Source organism: Echinops telfairi, unplaced genomic scaffold, assembly GCF_000313985.2.
Source record: "Echinops telfairi isolate 266 unplaced genomic scaffold, ASM31398v2 ScPeMD7_11;HRSCAF=52, whole genome shotgun sequence".
Lineage (NCBI taxonomy): Eukaryota > Metazoa > Chordata > Mammalia > Afrosoricida > Tenrecidae > Echinops > Echinops telfairi.
The window spans coordinates 36343490-36359585 of NW_022103908.1; the positions used below are offsets into that span (position 1 = coordinate 36343490).

Here is a 16096-nt window from a genome sequence, read left to right on the forward strand (position 1 = left end):
GGGAGGGAGGGGAAAAATGAGGACCTAATATCAGGGGTTTAAGTGGAGAGAAAATGTTTTGAGAATGATGTACAAATGCGCTTTACACAATTGATGTGTGTATGGATCGCAATAACAGTTGTTTGAGCCCCTAATAAAATGTTTAAAAAAGAAAGAAAGCAAATGCTCAGAGCTTAGGGCATTGGAAGTAGTCCATACATTTTAATGTAGCAAAGATTTAAATAGAAAACAAAGTATCTTTCATTAAAATATTGATTTAGAAAAAAAAAGATTACTGGTTATAATAAGATAAAATATTTAGTTGCATTGTTGATGGGGGGAAATTTTCCTCAGTGCAACTAAATGAGATCTGCATATTTGGAAGAATATGCCATACTCATGCATAGGAAGGCTTAACATGTGAAATGTCAATATTACCCAAAACATATTGTGACCCTGATACAATTTCAACAATATCCTTTAATGAGATGGCAATTTTTTAAAAAGATCAACTTTATATTAAAAGGAAAGCAGGTGCAGATAAGCAAAGAATTACTGCTGAAGAGAAGCAAGGTAGAAGACCCGATACTCCCTGATCTTAAAACCTGCTACCATACAACCACAACAGTCAAAACAGCCAGGCACTGAGACCATGAAAGACACAGAGGCCAATGGAATAGAATTGAGAATCCATCACCTATTGATAGTTGATTTTTGAAAAAGTTAAAAGCCAAATAAATGGGGAAGAAAGATCTCTTTAACAAATGATGTTGGCAAATTAGATAACCACTTGCAGAAAAATGAACCAAGATCTACACCTTATAGAATACACAAAAGCTAACCCCAAATCAAAAACCTAAATGTGAAACAAAACTATAAAGATTATGAAATAAAATATAGTGACAATAGTAAAAGCTCTAATACATGGCATAAATAGAACACTAAACCTTGCTTTAAAATGCATAAAGTAAAAAATATAAACTAGAAAACTGGGATCTCATAAAAATTAACATTTATGTTCACCAAAAACATTGTCAAAAGAATAAAAAAAGAACCTACAAGGAGGGAGGGAATTTGTCTATGGTATATCTAACAAAGTCATGATCTCAAAAAATGTTTATAGAACTCTTCAACACATTAACAACAAAAGGACAAATAATCAAGTAGAAAATGGGCAAAGGAAATGAACAGATAATTTGACTAAAGAAGATATTCGGGTAGCTAAAAAGTGCATATAAATATGTGCATGATCATTAGCCATTAGAGAGATACAGATGAAAATGATGAGAAGATACTATCTCACTTCAGCAATAATGGCAGTGACAAAAACCAAAACAGAGAAACCGCAAATGCTGGTGAGGCTGTGTGGAGACTGGAACTGCTAGTGGACTGCGATATGGTACAACCAGTAGAGAAAATTATATGATTCTTCATTTAAAACCTAGGGAAAAAATGGCCATTCAATCCAAGAATCTCACTCCTAGGTAGATACACATCCTGGGGAAATGATGAGTGGTGTGACACAAAAAGACATCTGCCCATCATTGTAGCATTCTTCACAATAGCAGAAAGATGGAAACAACCCAAATGCTCATCAACAGATGAATGGATAAACAAACAATGTACATACACACAGCGAAATACTCGACACAATCAAGAACAATAATGAAGTCATGACACATCATGTAACATAGATGAATCTGAAGGACATCGTGCTGAATGAAATAAAGTACACTCCAAAGGACAACTCTTGTTTTAAGAAGTCGGGAACAGGTTTCCACCCAGAAATAAATAGCATGTGATGGTTACCAGGGACTAGAAAGAGAGAGAGGGAGAATCACAACTAGGGAGTAAATGAGAGCGAATTCTGGGGAAGGAGCAGGCAATGCACACGCTGGGAGCAGTCAGCACCATGTGGTCAAAGCAAAGGAAGGCCCTGAGAGATACACAAGGATAAGTGGCTCCGGTGGTAAATGCTATGACATATACAACCATGGGACAACACTAACTAGCAGTAATTTGTGAGTAGAGACCGAGAAAACTGGAAACCTTCCAAAGTTTGTATTATGAAAATCTGTAAACACAAATTATTACCTAAATCACCCGTGTAAACTTCAGGGGAAAGTATGGTGGAGATCCCCCCCCTCCCCCCAGCACTAAATCTGAATGAAAGCTTGCCTGGAGGATTTATGGAAACATGTCTACCTATGCCACCAGCTTCAGCCCTGATGGAACTATTTGTACCCAGTGTGCTATCTTTTTAAAAACAACTTTCTTTTATTCTGAACTTTCTTTTATTTTAGGGACATTTTATCAGCCTTAGAGATTTCTAGAAAGAGAAATTAATGCATCATTTTAACACCACGTGGGTTGTATTAGTTTTTTATTGCTGCTATAATAAACCAGCACCAACTTAGTGGCTTTTGGCAATACAAATCCATGACAGTTCTGGAAGTAAGAAGTCAAAATGGGTCTCACTGGGCTAAAATGAAGGTGCTGACAATGCTGTGCCTGCTTCAGACTCTAGAGGGGAGGAAGTTTCCTCTCCAGATTTCAAGGTCTCCCATGAAGTCTTCCTTGGCTCATTTCCATGTCTTCCAACTTCAAAGCTAGTAACAATAGATTGAGTCCTATAATCTCTGTTCCCTCTCATCTTTCTTACTTTTCCACTTTTAAGAGCTCTTGTGAGTATATTGGTCCCACCTGGGTAATGCAGGATACGATCTCCAATCTAAGGTCAGTTGATTAGCAAATGGCATTCTCCTTTGCTGTTTAACATAACACTCACCGACCCTGGAAATTAGGGTCGTTGTTGCTAGGTGCCTTCCCATCGACTCTGATTCCGTCACTCTTTACACAATCGAAGGAAACACTGGCCACCGTGGCCACAGCCATTGCTATGTTTGAGTCCAATGTTGCAGCCATTGTGCCAATTCATCTCATTGAAGATCATCCTCTTGTCTGCTCACGTTGTACTTTACCAAGCATGATGTTCTTCTCCAGGGACTGGTCCCTCCTATTAAAATATCCCAAACACATCCGACATACTCTCACTATCCTGGCTTTGCTTCTTCCAAGATAGATTTGTTCATTCTTGTGACAGTTCCTGACATATTCAGGAGTCTTTACCAACGCTATAATGCAAAAGCATCAATTCTACTTTAGTCTTCCTTACTCACTGCCCAGTTTGGTGACTGAAAATGCCACACCTTGGGTTATGCACGCCTTAGCCCTCAAGGTACATGTATGGTTTTCAACACTTTTAAGACTTTGCACCATAGTTGCCCAATGTTGTTTGATTTCTCGATGGTGGCTTCCATAAGAATAGATTATGGATCCAAATAAAATGAAATTCTTGACAACTTCTATCTTTTCTCCAGTTTTACAATGTTGTTTATTGATCTAGTGATGAGGATTTTTGTTGTCCTTATGTCGATGTGGAATCCACACTGAAGGCTATGGTTGTTTGTTTTTTAAGTTTCATCGCCAAGTGCCTGACCCCTCTTTGCTTTCAGCATGAAAAGCTGTTAATAAGTCTTGCTCCAATCTCAATGCCATGTTCTTCTTCATAGACTCATAGTTGATTCTTGGATTATTCCCTCAGCATAGAACAATACAACACTAGCACATCCTTACCTGACTTTAAGCCCCACAGTATCCCCTTGTTCAGAGCTAAGACCTGCTTTCCTCTTTGTCTGTGTACAGAGCACAACTACGTGTTCTGGAATTCTTCTTCTCAGAGTTATCCATAATTTGCTATGATTCACACAGTTGAATGCCTTTGCAAAGTCAATCAATCACAGACCACCATCTTTCTGTCGTTCTCTGATTTCACCCAAGATACATCACATCGGCAATAGTATCTTGTATTTTATATTATTTTCTGAATCGGACTTGAATTTCTGTCATTATCCTGTTAATGTACTGCTGAAACTCTGTTTGTGGCTGTTGTTGTTGTTTTAGTTATCCTTTTCAAAGTTTAACATGGGTATAATATTAATGATGCTGTTCAATAATTTCCACATTTACTGGGTCACCTTTTTGGGGGATGGGAAAAAGGGAGGCATCTTTTAATTAGCTGGTCAGGTATGTGTCTTCCCACTTTTCTAGTACTATAGAGCTGAGTGTGTCCCTCCGGCATTGTTTCTGCTTGCTGAAACATTTCAATTGGTAGTCTGCCAATTCCTCCATCTTTTTTGTTTTGACAAAACAGTGAAATCTGGATTTTTTTTCCCCCTTCAATGCCATTGGCACTGAGTCAAACGCTGCCCCCTAAAAAGACCGAGCATCAGCAAGATGCTTTTGGTATCGAGACTTCTGTAATCCTTCCATTTTCTTTCCATGCTTCCTGGGTCATCCAGTATTTTGATCATAATATCCTTCAATAGTGAAACTCAAGGCTTGATTGCTTTCTTCAATCCTTTCAACCTGAGAAATGTTGAGTGTATTCAACCCTTTTGGTTTTCTGACTCCATGTCTTTGCACATTTCATTATAATACTTCAATTTGCCTTTACAAGCCACTCTGAAATCTTCGGTTTCTGGACTCTTATTCGCACTTCTTTTCTGTACTGTACCTACTCTACATTCAAGACGCAGTCTCTTCTGACATCCAATATGGTCTTTTCTTTCTTTCCTGTCTTGCTAATGAGCTTCTGCTTTCTTCATATATTATATTTTTGATGTTATCCTACAACTCATCTGTCGACATCTTCTAAGAAGAAAGTATTATGCTGCCTGTCATGTGTGTTATCATTTATTTTTTCAATCAGTAAGTGTAATGTACACAAAGTGTCAGATTCTTCACAAAAGTTAGTCTCCTTAGCCTCTGAAGCTTGGCTTTGGGATATTGGAAGTGAGGTGGGAAGGGCCTCTTTCATTTATGGCTAAGAAGTGGTGTGCTGATAAACATTTAACAACCAGCTATAGCAATATGAAGGGGAGGGAAGTTGATTTGTCGCATGCATCAGTTTTTATGGTGTAAAAATGTACTTCCACCATGATTTATTTCAAGTTACCAACATGAAGCCAAATAGCCCACAAAAATTCTAAAAATTTAACAATCCACTCTCACAAGTCATCACAAGGAGGTCATAGCATACCACTACAAGTACATAAATCATCAACATACTCTAGTATAGGATTTCAGGTTTGAACTAGAGCATCCAAATTTTCATGTTGCCCACTGGGCACCAGTGGCATAATCAGATGCTAAAGGGCTGACCTCCCTCCTGCATATTAAGGATCTAAAAAACAGCTGCAACTGCTGGCAGGAAATCCAGGTCCCTCTCCTCTCAGGATACACTGTATTCATTGCCATATGCACCAATGGTGACCATTCAACTTGGGATTCATTGACCACTCTGATGAACCCCTCGTTGGAGAACAAAAACTGTAAGGCAGGGTAAGTGAAACCCTGGGCTACACAGAGGCCAAGCTAGAGGCTCTTAGGGTGGCAATAGGCTGTTCACACATTCTACTAGGCTCAGAATTCCTGGGCAGGGGTCATTTGCCCTGGAGGGTGGTGCCCATGTGTGTGCGTGCTGTGTATCTGAAAGAATAAAGGCTCCATGAGCATAGCCATTACCACTCCCCTTGCCCATTTTCATGCTGGCAGTGTGAAGTGTACCACTTCTAGATGCTTTAATGTCCATATTTCTTTGATCTGAAACCAAATCTCAAACAGGCTCACATTCAGTAAGCAAAGCTGAAGATGCCCTATCTCCCAGGAAGAGCTAAGTCATGGGGGCAGCATAGGCTAAACATCCAGAGAAATCAAGTCTTTGGTAAGGATAGGAGAGGGTGGACCTTCTCTGATAAGTTAGAGTAGATTAGTGCTCCTTAAATTTGTCCATGCACAAGACTCCCCTGGGTACCTTGTTAAAATGCAGGTTCTAATTCAGAAGTTGTGAAATGTCTAAATCTACATTTCCAACAAACTCCCACAGCATGTTCATGCTGACAGTCCAAGAATTATTTTTGAATAGCAAGGGTCTAAATATCAACTAAAAGCCCTACAGTGGTACAAATGATTAAACAATCGATGACTACCTGAAGAGTTAGTGGTTTGAATACCACCAGGAGTGACTCAGAATACAGTGCTGGTGGTCTACTTCCAAAAATGAACTATTGAAAACCTGACTCTGACACACATGGGTCACCAGGAGCCAATTTATTTTAACTTCATGGCAACTAACAACAACCACTTATCAATCAGAGACCCTGACTGGTGAAAATGATTAAGTGCTTTGCTGCTAACGTTTGAGTCCACTCAAAAGCACCTTGGAATAAAGGCCTGGAAATTCACTTCCAAAAATCCACCATTGAAAATCCTATGGAGCACAGTTCTACTATGATACACATGGGGTCACCATGAGTTGGAACTGACTCAACGGAAACCAGTTTAACAATAGCCACTCTCACCACCATCTCTCACTTGTCGGTGTATTTGTACCAACAATCATTATAATCACCATTTAGAGAAGGCAATCCAATCAAGATTTTTGCGTCTAATGTTTAGTCTTAGGATATAACTTGAAAAGGGAGGTGGGAGGCTGCTCTTACTCAATGTTAATGACAACATATCCAAGCATTAACTGAATGCAACAACAATAAAAAAAATTCACTGCCATCGAGTTGATTCCAACTCATAGTATGGAGTAGAATTGTCCCTGTGGGTTTCTGAAGCTATAAATTTTTACCAGAGCACCAAGCTTCATCTTTCTCCCTTAGAGTGCTTGGGGAGTTCAAACTACTTACTTTTCAATTAGCAGCAAAACATACAACCCATTACACCACCAGGGCCCCTTACTAACTGACCATAACGAATGACTCTTAGGGCAATAAATTGCCACTCAAACATTTGTCAGCATGTGCAAGCCTCTGACTTCAGTCCCTTGTGATCATGCAATGACTCTCTTTGTTCCTATGTAATGCTGAAAGACTCTGCTTTGGGGAAAGAGCATGTCTTCTACACGCACACACGACCAATGTGTGAACCTTCTTTTGAAGGAGAAAATGGGAGCAGTGGGTAAACGTGTATGAAAAAAAGAAGGCTTGGTAATAGAGAAGCAGAAAGGGGAGAGAAGGAAAGACCGATGTGTAGAGACTTCCAGCAAGATGGTAGACTGTAGACAGATAGGCTACTTAAACCCTTCACAGCAAAGACAGGAAAGAGCAAATGAAGCCGGTACAAATAGTGATGTTGGAACACTGTGCTTCACAGCAAAGGAGAGAGAAGTAGACTGAATAACAAGTAGGAGGAAAACAAAAGCAGTGAATGATGAGATTAAACACAGTGAGGCAGCCACTTTGAACTTTTACAAAAGCATTCGATGAGGACAGGAGCCTATAATCCACTCCACTAAACCAAGACAATACAAATGCCCATGCCAGTGGCTGGCAACCAGAAGGTACAATCTTCCCCTTGTTCTTCACACCCTCCTGCTGGTCAGAAGTGTGGCCAGCATCACTCTTACCTATCCAGCAGCAAGTGACAACTCCCTCTGTGCAGTGTCTGCTCCATCTGAAGTTGGAGGCATGGCCTCATCGATCTAATGTCTAGTGCTATGGTATAACTTGAAAGGGGAAGTGGTGCATGCTATTATTCACTGTTCTCTCCATATGTACATTCACCATTAAGACATAGTAATCCCCAGGCTTGGTTACGTCCAGGGACAGAGCAAAAGAGAAAGACCTCAACAAGATGGATTGACACCATGGCCGCAACAATGGGCTTGAACATGAAAACAATTTTAACGCAGGATCAGGCAGTATTTCACTCTATTGTACATAAGGTTCCTATGCATCGAAACCAACTCCACAGCACTTAACAATAGCCATACAAATCCCCATGATGAGCTCTAGCAGAATGCAGTCACCTCCATGAAATGATCGATTGAAAGAAAGTTTCTTCAGGGATGTGGTCTGCTTCAAATATAAGTGGATCTGTAGAAAAGCTTGCTTATTTTTTGCTGGGTGCCGATCCTGCATCTCATTTCCTGTTCTTTGGATTTCAACCCTCAGTCTACTGTTTGTCTGCTGAACCTGGGAGTCATCAACAGTCTGCACTTTACCTGCCCACCATGGATTCATTCACCTGGGTCCAGAAGCCTGCTCTCTGACCTGCCGATCTTGATTTTATCAACTCTGCAGCTCTTCACCACAATAAACACACACATCACAAAAGAATCAAAATCAACACCTTAACCCCAAATCTACAATAATCAGAAAAAGAGCAACAAAATACGTCTCTAATCCCATGGAAATAAATAATAAAAATTAGAGAAGCAGAATAATAAATGAAGTGGAAACAGAAAGAATCAATAAGGCTAGAAGTTGGCTCTTTGAAAAGATTAATAAAAGCAGCAAACAACTGAGAAATTAACAAAAGAAGACACACATGGATATGAAAATAAATGGCTGACATCACAACAGATCCAAATGAAATAAAAAGGATAATAAACACCACTCTGAAGACTAGTACTCCAATAAATTTGAAAACCTGGACAAAATGGACTAATTTCTAGACACAAACGACCTACCTAAACAAACATGGACTGAAGGGGAAAATCTGCACATGGCCCTAACGAAGAGAACAATGAACAAAGTCACCCAGACCCCCAGCAACAACCACGGCCACTGAGGCCAGAGAGCTTCGCTGGCATGTCCTATCGAGCAAGCAGAGAAGAGCTGACAGTGCTATTCGAACGATCCCAGACTACAGGAAAACAGGAAATAGTCCCAAACTCATTTTTCTTCATTTATAAAAAGCTATTATCATAAAAAATTTTCCACTAGAGATTGAATGTCTGATAAATTGGAACCAGATTACTGAATCACATTTAGTTCCCATGGTCTTTTGCAACCTCTAGTATCTATTAAGGATTATCATTCACAGTTCTTCATTTCCAAGTCATCTCCCTCCACTTGAGAGTCTGCCAGTTCACAGCAACAGAGAGGCCTGTGGCCCGGAGAGGAGGCACAGCACTGCCTGCAGATGAATTTTACAGGAAAAACTGAGATAGAGGTAGGGCCTGTGTCAGGGCACACAGCAGAACAGGACATCGGCCAAGTAAGACCTAGTGATCTGCTCTCCCAGCCAATGAGAGAGCACCTCAGAGGAGGGTGGGGTCACATACCCTCATTCATTCCATAAGCTATTGGCTTTGTCTTCATTATCTTTTATAGGTAAAACCATCTGTTGCTTGGCAACCAGGTTTATATTCTAACCTACACTGAATCTTTAGAATAATGGACGGAGCCTCTGGAATTAAAGAAAAAAGGAAAAGAGAGAAATGAGGAGAAGGCAGGAAGAGAAAGAACAAAGGGAAGCGAAATTATGCTTCCTTGACTTCAAGTTGCAGCAGATATCAAGACTCGATAGTCAGTATCATGAACCATCTCGCCCCTCTCAAACTTCCAACACCTCAGATCTACCACAGCATCAGACTTTGAGGAAAATTGGAATAAGAAAGGGGATAAAACAACATTACTTTTTTTTCTTCTGTCAGATGAGCATTTCTAAAAACAATTTTCCCAAGCTCCAGAAAGAACATCAAAACTAAAAGCATCACTTAGAGGTTGAGAATCGACCATGTCACTAATACTTTCTGTTCTGTTATCAGTAAAGAAAGCAGATTTGCCTCTGCCACACTGATTCTGGAATGTTTGAACCCAAATATGGCAGAGTATCACTGGTCACTACTCATTGTGGGGCCTTTTGGCCAAAACAGGTAACCACTCACCTGAGAAAACAAGACGGTTTGGTAACGAAAACTCTCACCCCACTCCAGTTAGCCTAGGATTGAACTCTATCCTTCTGCTTCCTGGCTGGATGCACTTGGAATAGCTACTTAGCCCATTGTCCATTTACTCACTTGTAAAAGTGAGGAATAATCATATCAATTCCACAGGGCTATTCTGAAGATAACAGTCTATGCCCTTGGATCCTAAAAGAAAGGGCAGAGCCCAGCCAGGGGTGCCTCAGAAGAAAGACCTGATATCTACTTCTGAAAACTCAGCTATTGAAAGCCTTACCAAGCACAGTTCCACTCTGACACACACAGGGTTGCCATGAGCCAGAGTTAATTCAGTGACAACTGCTTTGCTTTGTTTTGCATTGTGAAAGGTGGAATGAGTTAGTGGACGGCGGCCAGTGCCGGGGAGCACCTGGCCTTCACAGAGTAAGCTCACAGTATACGTTAGCAGAGCATCCTCTCCGTCATCTTACCTTCTCTCGCTGAATGGCCTTCATTTTTTGGATATCAGCTTCCTCAGCTGCCTTCTTCAGTCTTACAGATTCTTCCCTTTTTAGCTAATTGCATTGAGATTACAGAGGACAAAAGCCAGTTACCATTTTTCAGTCTGAACCTCTGGGATTCAAAATTACGATGAAAGGCAAATTATAGTAGTTTGTGCTATACCTCACCATGATTATAGGTTTTTACTTCAAGCCATTAAGGTCCTAGAGAACACCTAGGTTACATACATCTCTTTGTCCATAAAATGTTCTCTGCTTTGCTTTCTCTTTATCTCGGAGTGAGTGTCTCTTTATCTCTCTCTTTCTCTCTGCCAAGCTCCCTTTATCCCAGTCAGCAGAGGGGTAAGGGGTGGATAATTTTTTTTCTGATTATAAAAATGTTTACAAATGCTCCTGATTTGTAAAAAGAAACAATCACCGAGCATCTTAATTATTTATTGAATACTTCCATGACTGTCATGGGGTAAGCAATACACTACACATGCTTGGAACTAAACTACTCAGGACTGAGTCAGGAATGGACTACAGGCAGCACGAAAGGAGAAGAAAGCACTTATTTGGTCCGGAGCACTGCGGACAAACAAGGGCAGCATGGGACCACAGGAAGGGAATTGCAGGTAGTCCTCTTGTCACTTCCTCCTTCCTTGTTTCTCTGGTTTTTAGGGGGTTGGGGCAGGGAGATGGGGGGAGGGGGCGTTGCAGTTGGTTGAAAGGCTTTGTGCTTTCAGTTAAAAGCTATGTTATTTCACAGTTTCTTGCAAGTGTGAATACTCACATTCCTTGCCAGAATTAAACTCAGAGAGATGGATTCTGACCTTTTGCTGGTATTTAGATTGCATCAGTTGGAGTTGTTGTTTCTGCCTCACTTCAGCTTCTGATTGGCTTCCACCTAGAGGGGAGAAAAGGCAAGAAGGAGAAAAATGAATATTAAGCTGAAATGTCAGCCACCAGAGACTAATTAATACATGATCAGTCTACGCCATGATTTCCACCAGAGACTAATTAATACATGATCAGTCTATACCATGATTTTCTTTAACATATTTATGCTGCTAGAAATATAAACATAACCAGTCTTCTTAATAAGACATTAAAAGGTATAATTAGTTAAAAGAGAAAGAGTTGATGGAAAGATGAGGTCAAGTTTCTAATTAAAGAGAATGATCTTACTAAAGTTTTCACTTACATTGAAATCATACTTGAAGGGCCATGCTAACCGATAAGAAATAATACCTGACTTCTAGAAGGTAGAACCTTTCTCCTGCTTTCATAGGACTGTTCCTTAATGTACTAAGATGATCGATGGTGCTTAAATTGTGCTTCTTCTTTCACTCTACTGTGTTTGAGTTGCAAAACTTAGAATACCCTCAGGAATCTTATCATCGAACAAGTGTGTAGTCATTATAACCTAGTATTTTTAAAGCATAGTGAAAATTGTCGAGTTAGTAACTCACTATAAATCCATAATATTTCATGTTCTTTCTTTAGGTGTTCAAGAAAAAAACATGGATGTTAGATTGTTTGCTCTCTCTCTGGAACCTAAAATAATTTGGGACCAGAACTCCTCACAGCTTGACACACACACACACCAGAATCAGCAAGTCCCCAGTGCATACTTATCAGGTTCCACCCAGATTACACACAGTGGGAGTACAATCACGGATGTGTAAGGGTATGAGGTGGTGAATTTTCTAGTACACAGAGGATTGGTGGGAGTTAAGGATGGTTCCATCCCCCACTGTGTCCTGTGCCTCTCCACTGGAGATTTATCAAAACAACAAGAGGGCTGGAGGGGGACAGAAAATTAACAAAACCCAAAGCTAGAACTAGCTCCTGTTTTATCAAGCCTCCAACCTAACAGCTAACTTGTGTAGTTGCCAAGGTGTGTGGGTATTAGAGATGGTTCAACCCTTCTTCTGGCTATGCTGGTAATTTATTAAATCAAAAGAAAGACAGAAAAACAAAAATCCTAAGCAAGCCTCCAGCTATGCAGCTGGCATTTCCAGGAAATCAGACCTTCCATTGGAGTCGAGGGCCAGGGCTGAGTAGGAGATCACAGAATGCTGCTGCTGCCATACATATGAATATATGACCTATGCCTCCTTTGGGCAGCAGGGAGCTGTGAGGAACTTGGGATGGTTCAGTCTCCACTGTAGTTTGCCTCCTGTGCTGTGTGGCAGTCCCATTTGACCCACCCATCTTTTAGACTGGACTCCCAGCCCTAGGGATATGGAAGATCGTGTGAAACCAGACAACGGGTGCACTTGGTTGGGGCTGGTTACTCCTCCATTTATACAGCAGTGTGGGGGGGACAGGGGGGATTGACCTTCTTCTTTGTCTGTGCCAGAGATTGCTGTGAAGGGTGAGAGTTGCTGTTTAACTCATAATTGGTCAGCAGAGAACTCACTTGATCTCTTTAATGTGGGTTTCATTCTTTAATTTTCTCTGTTGGTGTTTGGCGTGCTTATCTTTCTTTCCTTGCAGATTCGGGCCTCAAGTTTTTCCTCTGTAGCTGTTTTTTTCCACATCTTTCTTACAGAAGGCCAGTGCAGCACACGTGAGGCTATCTGGGCTACCAGATTTGCTGGAAGTCCTCCATCAACTCTTGTGTAATAGTTATTCCTTATTCATTGTCCTACTTTTATATGCAGATAAGGCCATTAAAAATACCACAACTTGGGTCAGTTGTGCATTAGTCTTCAAAGCGCATCTTTTCCCAGTGATACTTTAAAGAAATCTTAAGCATCAGATATGCCAATGTAATGTTGTAATGATCTCTTAACTGCTGCTTCCATGAGTGTTCATTATGGATCCAAGAAAAGTGAAATCCTTGACAACTTCAATCTTTTCTCCATTTATTATGATGTTTGTATTAGTCCACTTGTGTCATTTTGATGTGATTTTTTTACAATGAGTTAGCACCCATCCTAAATATTGTACCCTTTGATCTTCATCAGCAAGTGCTTCAAATCCACCTCTTCAAGTAAGTAAGGTTTTGTCATCTGCATATTGTAGTTTAATAATAAGCTTTTATTTAGCCTTGATACCATGTTCTTCTCCATTTATTGCAGCTTCTCCAATTATTCATTTAGCATGTAAATTGAATAAGTATGGTAAAGTGATAGAATCATGATGCATACCTTTCTTGGTTGTAAACCATTCAATATCCCCTTCTATTTGAATGACTGCCTCTTAATCTATGTCTAGGTATCACAAAAGCACAATTAAAGTGTTCTGGAATTCCCATTCTTCACAATGCTATGGTCCTCACAATCAAATGTCTTGGCATAATCATTAAAACACAAGTAAACATTGTTCTGATATTCTTTGCTTTCAGCCAAGAGCCATCTGGTGTCAGTAATGAAATCCCTTGATCCATGTTCTTTTCTCAATCAGATTTTAATTTCTGCCAGCTCCCTGTCAATGTAGTACTACAAACTTTTTTTGAATGATCTTCAGAAATTTTTTACTTGCAGGGGATGATTTCCACATTGGTTGGTGACCTTTCTTTGGAATAGGCATAAATATGGATCTCTTCAAGTTGGCTGGTCAGATAGCTGTCTTCCAAATGTTTGGCACAGACTAGTGGGTACTTCCAGTGATGCATCTATTAGTGCAAACATTTCAGTTGGTATTCTGTCAATTCCTAGCATCTTGTTTTTCACCAATGCCTTCAGATCATTCGGGATTTTTTCCCTTTAGTACCACTTATTTTTATCACATGCTACTTCTTGAAATGGTTGAATTTCAACCAATTTTCTTTTTACCCAGTGACGGTTATCCATCCCATCCATATCCTTTTTTTAAAAATAGGTTTTTAAAAAAATTAGTTTTGCTGGCATATAACTCAAATATATAATTCAATGGTTTGAATATATTAAAATGTATGGATCAATCATCACCACAACCAATTTTAGAAAAGGTTGTTCATTTTTGTCCTTTTTAACAGTTTTATTGACATATAATTACATAATTCATGTATCATACAATTCAATGGTCCAAATATATGAAAAAGGGTTGCTCAACCATCATCACAATCAATGTTAGAATCCCTCCAATCTCCTTTTGATGCTGCCTGCATCATTCAATATTTGCCTAGAGAATCCTTCACTATTATATCTTGGGGCTTAGATTTTTCTTCAACTCTTTAATCTTCAGAAATGCTGAAAGTGTTCTTCCCTTTCCATTTTTTAACTCCAGGTCTGTGTATGTTTTATTACAGCATTTACTTTGCCTTACCCAGCTGCTCTTAAAAAACTTTTGTTCCATTCTTTCACGTTCTCATTGCTTCCATTTGCTTTTAGCTACTCCACATTTAAGAGCACACTTCAGAGTCTCTTCTGACATCCACTCTGGTCTTTTCTTTCCTGTCTTTTTAATGGGGTATATAAAGTGCTGGATCCTGTATATAATAGACACTCAGTAAATAAAAGAGATTATTATTACAATTTAAGCTCAATGAAGGAGTATCTGAGTTGTGCAATCAATAATCTTGGCTGATAACTAATGAGTTTGAAGTTTGAGTCTACCCAAAGAGGCCTCAGGGGAAAGACCTAGTGGGGTGTTTCCCAAACTGGAAAGCTCTGTGGAACACAGCTTGACCCTGACACGTATGAGCTCACCCACTGAGTGGTAAGCTCCATGAAAGCAGGAACTTTGTTGGGTTGGAAGTGCTCAATTTTTCAAAGAAAAGAAAAACAACTGCCCAAAGACAAAGATATCCTGTCTCTAAAGGGAAATATAGACCAGAGAGAGAGAGAGCGCTGTAAGCATACTCCAAGCTTGGAAAGCCAGGACCAGTGCACTATAAGGCCATTGCCTTACCTACTTCCCCTTCCTGAACTGGCTCTGAGGAGAGAGGAGACCTTAGGGAGAAAACTAGCCACACCCCCTTTCTTTTGCCAACTTCCTACCTTAAACAGGCCTGGGCTACAGCAATGGAGAAACCTTAAACAAACACCTCACTGCCATCAAGTTGATTCTGACTCACAAGGGTATATAGAATAAGATGAAACTACAAGATGAATTCCGAGGGGTAATTCTTTATGGAAATAGAAAGCCTAGTCTTTCTCCTATAATTAGTGGTTTCAAACTGCTGACCTTGCTGTGAGCAGCCCAATACAGAACCCACTACACCACCAGAGCTCCAACATGAGAAACATCATTAGTCTAACAGAGCTATCATCTGTATGTAGGAAATATGTTACACAATTGCTGAATTACAGATGCATACCCCAAATGCCTTGGGCCACTTTACTAATTGAGAAAAACAAAATAGATGAAGGAAGGTTCTGCTCTGAAGTCACCCAAAGACCAAAGGAGAAACTCGGCCCATAGAGCCCAATTGAAGAGAGCAGTTAAGCAAGAAAAAATCGGTCAGGATGAGCCAGCTGATTTGACATAACAAGGGACCTTCAGATCAACCCTCTTGTGAGATACAGTGCAAAACAAAAATAAAACTATTACTTTGAAGAGGAAAGATCTAGGAGGCAAAGGGCATTTATAGAGGTCTAATATAAGCATGTACATATGTAAATATATTTATATGTGAGGATGGGGAAATAGATCTATGTGCATATATTTATAGGTTTAGCATATGGACATTGGGCCTCCACTCAAATTCTCCCTCAATGCAAGAATACTTTCTTCTATTAAACTGGCATTCTATGATGCTCACCTTCACAACACAATTGCTAAAGACAAAGTAATGCATAAGGAAATGTGGTGAAGAAAGCTGATGGTACCTGGCTGTCAAAAGATATAGCATCTGGGGTATTAAAGGCTTGAAGATAAACACATGGCCATCTAGCTGAGAAGCAACAAAGCCCACATGGAAGAAGCACACCAGCCTGTGTGA

At 40.0% G+C, this 16096-nt stretch overlaps 1 protein-coding gene across 2 annotated transcripts in view; it reads right to left on the minus strand.

The window, feature by feature from the left end:
- The window catches only part of EPSTI1 (epithelial stromal interaction 1), a 159719-nt gene that overhangs the window by 106783 nt on the left and 36840 nt on the right, over positions 1–16096 (minus strand). For both annotated transcript variants that reach the window (XM_045287143.1, XM_045287142.1), the window contains exons 4-5: positions 11055–11128; positions 10210–10293 (exon numbers count right to left, since the gene is read on the minus strand). In XM_045287143.1, the coding sequence (XP_045143078.1) occupies positions 10210–10293; positions 11055–11128 (158 nt within the window). The remainder of the gene's footprint in view (positions 1–10209; positions 10294–11054; positions 11129–16096) is intronic.